General features: G+C 44.4%; 1 protein-coding gene across 1 annotated transcript in view; it reads left to right on the forward strand.

Annotated features, from left to right (window-relative positions):
• Positions 1 to 208: 208 nt before the first annotated feature.
• The window catches only part of LOC112116963 (protein FAM186B), an 8,833-nt gene continuing 3,908 nt past the window's right edge, over positions 209 to 5,133 (forward strand). The window contains exons 1-4 of the mRNA XM_026659606.1: positions 209 to 403; positions 1,064 to 1,295; positions 3,010 to 3,186; positions 3,587 to 5,048. Of these exons, the coding sequence (XP_026515391.1) occupies positions 209 to 403; positions 1,064 to 1,295; positions 3,010 to 3,186; positions 3,587 to 5,048 (2,066 nt within the window). The remainder of the gene's footprint in view (positions 404 to 1,063; positions 1,296 to 3,009; positions 3,187 to 3,586; positions 5,049 to 5,133) is intronic.

The raw sequence follows: 5,133 nt of genomic DNA on the forward strand, positions 1-5,133 counted from the left end.
GGTTATTATGACATCACCCAGACAAATAGAATATTCTCATCTCTTGGTGACATGTCCATTTGCCCCTCTGCTCTTGAGCTAACAGCCAGAGTAACTGGACCTCCAACTACACCTCTAGAACGAGGAAACTAAACAGGTTTACCCTGTGATTCAGTTTGGAATTGTCAGAAGTTTATTCTTAGTGCAGGAAAACTACCAGGTCCTAAACATGGTAGTGCAGGAATCATCATCTTCATCATCATCATCAGGAAGCTCATATGAATCTGAAACAAACTCAGAACCTGAGCCTGAAGCTGCAGCCTCTAAATTGGAACTCACTATCAGTCCTCTCACTGAAATCCCCCCCTCAGTGAAGAACATACTGGAGAAAATTGATGCTGCCCAGCTCGACAGAGCCAGGAAGGTACACGTTGACACCGAGCACCTAATCTTTGGGGCTGCTGAATGCCTCCTGTGAGTAGGATGCAAGGGAGACTAGCCCTTGGTAGGAGAGGCATCAGAGATAGGTGAAGGTCTCAGATTTTATTCCCATTACCATTAGGGGTCTTGAGTTGCTTTCCATTTTTAGTGAACAGCTCATGTCCACTGCCAGTTGGTTTTATCAGCAATTTGAGGAGCAGAATATTTGCTTCCTGATATTTGTCATTTTGAAATAAAGGGACATGATCCTGAGAAGTGTTAAGCACTCCCATTTGCAGTGCTGAGACCCACCCTAGCTAGGTTCTATTCCTAGCTCATCCCCTGTTATATGTTACTGTAGCACCCAGATCTCCTAACTGAGATCAGAGCCTCATTGTACTAGGCAGCACATAATGAGAGGCAGCTCCTGCCTCAAAGAGTTTACAGTCTGAATAGAGAAGTCAAACAAAAGGTGGGAGAAAGGAAGTATTATCTCACATAGAAATTTAAGTGACTTGCCCAAGGTCACACAAGGAGTCTGTGGCAGAATGAAACCTAGCTCTCCTGAGTCCCAGTCCAGTGGATTTACTTACCTGGGCTTGAGCTCCTTGCATGCAGGGTGTTCTAGAAACAGTATTATTAAGGCCCCATCCTGTCACTTTAGGAGGTTTTTAAGCAACTGTTTGTAATTCTGGACAATGTGAACCGGGTATGTGACCGCTTCAAAGGGGACGAAGGGATGGACCCAGAGATAGAAGAACAGTTCTTCCTCTCCGGCACTTGGGCTGAGAGGAAACGGAGGGCACTTCTACTGGACAAAGTAGCCATCTTGCTCAAAGCCAGCACAGCTCAAGGGAAAGATTTAAAGTTCGTTCTGGAATCGTTAAAAGAATGGGGTAAGTTAATGGAGCCAGATGGCCTCTGGGATGCTCCAGGGTACAGGCAGCTCTAGAGCCATAGCCCTAAACTTTAGGGATGTCTGGAACCATGCTCTCCACCTGGCCCCTATATCTCTATCATGGGGTCAGTCAAAAACCTGGATCCAAAAGCCTCTGAACTTTGGGAAAGTTTTGAGCTGGATTCCAACTTCATAGTTTGATCCCATTGTGATGTTTGCGTGATCACCCAGGCTGGTAAGGGGTTCGGTCACCACCTTCCGTTATAACCTTGGGGTGCTTTAATGCTGTGCTGCTATGGCTCAGATCCCAGACACCAGTAGCTTGCTCACAAGCACAAGGTCTTACCCTGGCTTTCACTGGCCTCATCCTTCCAGGGTAACACCAACAGTTCGTATAGGCCTGTGTTTCCCCAAATCCCTCCTTTCCCCAGACAGTCTAATTTTTCCCCTCTAGTTCATGACCCCCAAAGGCATGAAACTAGACTCCCAATTATCATCTCACTTTGCCACACACACTCCTCACAGTTTGCACACCCGAGAACTGCTTGGGTAAAAACAAACAAATTGTTTATTTAATAGAAAAACCACAGATTCAAAGATGAAATAGTAAGAGAGAGCAAACATATACAAGTTACACAGTAAATAAACATAAAGACACAGCTTCAGATGTCTTCTATATTAGTTACATTCTTTTTTCTAATACAAGTTACCTATTGCCTTTAAACAGTTTTCCAGCATGTCTCCTAACTGTTGGAGGATCCAGTGTTTCACAGACAACTTCTCACTTAGAGGCGGTCCCTCAGTTTCTGGATGAAAACTTCAGCTTCAAGGCTCCTTTCAAAAATATATATATATTGATCCTTTTTTTCCCCCTCTCAGACTATGGTGATTCCTGGTTATTCAGACTAGGGAAATTCCCAGTTGTCTCAATGTCTTTCCATTAACTTTAATGGTCTACCATTATCCTTTCCTGGGCTGGACAATGGATAGGTACTTGAAGCTGGTATAATATAAGCAACTGGCTTGGGAGGTAGCCTATCCCTGCCTGATTGCTTCATCGCCCTGTTTTGAGGCCATGCTAAAGTTGCCCCACAGTTACAATTTACAATTTTCTGTGTAAACACATACGTATATTAATAATCATGGTCTATATACATATCTCATAATGACCATCAAGTTCAGAACATTACAAGTTTTATCAAAACCTTACTTGGTATATTTTTATAGCACAATGACAGTATGCAATCAGTTGTTTTAACTGGGGGTTTAAACTTCTTGTTCTCCCCATGGGATGTCTGGACCCCAATTGTCACACCCATCTCTGCTCAAACCCTGCAGCTATATAGTGGGGGAGTCTGATTTACAGGACCATCTTGAATTTAACCTTTAGAATACCAGGAATCAGGTGATTTGCCCTCATGGTCTCCACTGAAGGATCTAAGATGAGTTATATTAGTTTTTAATACCTGTCACACACACTGTCCCCAAACATGATCCCCACCTCCTTCTCACCAACAAGGGGAGACACCCGCTTGCCCACCTCCTTAGCCCTCTCAGAGGCCCTTACTGAACACCCTGGCTGTCGACATGTCACATATAAATTGCTAACCATCAGGCCCAGATCTTGTGTGTCATTTAATAAGGGTTTGATTTTCTGCTGGAAGGTAATTAACGTGAGCTTCATTCCCCTTTTTGCTTTGGCTTTTTTCAAGGTGAAATGTTGTCAGAAGGCAAAGAACAAGTAGGAGACACCCCCACTGTCCAGTGGGTCAGTGATATGGAGACCAAGCTGCTGACTTCCCTTGATTATACAGAAGGATGTATAATGCAGCTAATCGAGCTCTGCACACCTCTTGTGGAACACAGACGGAAAAAGAGGGGGAAATCAAGTATGTGTTTCAAACATCTTGGAATAAGAAAAGGGGGGAAAATAATATTTCTGATTAATTTGGAGGAACAAAGATCTGATGCATATGCAGCCAGATTTTCAAAAGTGACCTTCAAGCATGAGGCATTTCAATATGCTTTATTGAGAGCACCCTGAAGTGTTTTCCCAGTCAGAGGCAAACTAAGTAGACAAGCTAGATACAGAAAGGATTATTATCCCCATTTTAAATATGGGGGACTGAGCAGTGAAGAATCTAGCCTAATGTCGCACAGAGAGTTTGTGGCAGAGCCATACATTGGACCCAGATCTTCTGAGTTTTGTCCCAGAGCCTTAACCATAGGACCATCCTTCATTTCATTATAGACCCTAATTCTTTCTCTTTGTGTGTCTAACTTTCCCAGTTGTTCCCAAAACCGGCATGTGGAGAGCATGGCGAGAAAAAGTTGCACAGAAACCTCAGGAAGCCCAGCCCTTGAGCCCTGAACAAATGCTAGAAGATGAATCTATAACTTTCTCCAGGACTTCTGAGCTCCTTACCATGTTACAGGAATTTGTAGGGTCAACACTGTTCAACAAAGCAGAAGTTGTTGTTGTTAAATATATAGTGACAATGGTGGCCAATCTCACCAAAGCCTTCACTTTGCTAACCAAACAGTCCCATGGCCTGCAAGCAAAGTATGATACCTTAGTATCCCAGGAGTCCAAGAAGCAGGAAGTTCAGTATGTGAACCTTCAAAAGGAAGTACAGGTGCTTAATGAGAAAAAGGCATCTTTGGAGGCTCGAGTCCAAAGCACTGAACACAAATACAAGATGCTTTTCTTAGCAAATGAGGCAATGCAAAAAGAACTGCACAAGGTGAAGGAAAAAGCAGTAGTAAAGACAGAACCGTCTTTAAGAGACATGAAATTTGGGGTCAGGGCTTCTTATGAAAGGAAATCCCAGGAAGATGATAAACATCTGAGTAGGGAAAAGGATGCGAATCTGTCAGCTGAAAAATCCCAGGCAGACCTTGCTAAATCCCCCAGTGGGAAAAGGGAGGCAAAGGTACCAGATAAAAAGCAGCTTCAGAGACCATTGGTAGAGAAAACAGAAGACACCAGTGATAAACAGGATACAAAGCTTCTAGATAAAAAGCCAGCACTGAAAGCCTCAATAGAGAGAGGTGAAGGCACCAGTGACAAACAGGATGCAAAGCTTCTAGATAAAAAGCCAGCACTGAAAGCCTCGACAGAGAGAGGTGAAGGCATCAGTGACAAACAGGATATAAAGCTTCTAGATAAAAAGCCAGCACTGAAAGTCTCGACAGAGAGAGGTGAAGACACCAGTGACAAACAGAAGGCACAGAAAGCCCCAGTAGAGAGAACTCAAGACACTGTTGTCAAATGGGATGCAGTCATCCCAGTGGAAAAACAAGAAGGGACTTCAGGAGCCCTGGCTGAAAGATGGCATGAACAACCTCTGGACAGTGAGCAAACAGAGGCTGCTGACAAACGGGATGTGAACCTCCTGGGTGGAACCCAGGAAGTTGTTGAAGATGTCACTGGTGAGTGGCATGAGCTCAAGGCTGACAGTGAAGAAGACACTGAAAGGCTCCCATCCCCCACAGAGCTCCCATGCCAAGGGGTCTCTAGGAAAGGAAAGCAGAGGAGGAAGAAGGAAAGCCTGTACACTGAGGAGACACATACACAAATATCTCAGAGCCCTGTCAGCGGAAGCATGCTGGACCCATCCACTGCACTGTGTGGGTTTAATTCAGCTATCCTGGCTTATCTGGAGCAGAAGATGGAGAAGCTATGGAAATGTCCCTCTCCTGGGCAGAGACAAGCAGAGAGGATGCTGCCCAAGGACCCAGAAGCCCAAAGGCTCTACATGGCCTTGGAGAGGAAACTGGAAGAATGCTTCTCAAAAATGAAGATAAACTATTCCAGCAGCTTAGAGGAACAGAAG

This window comes from Terrapene carolina, unplaced genomic scaffold (assembly GCF_002925995.2).
Source record: "Terrapene carolina triunguis isolate 2854851 unplaced genomic scaffold, T_m_triunguis-2.0 Scaffold641, whole genome shotgun sequence".
Lineage (NCBI taxonomy): Eukaryota > Metazoa > Chordata > Testudines > Emydidae > Terrapene > Terrapene triunguis.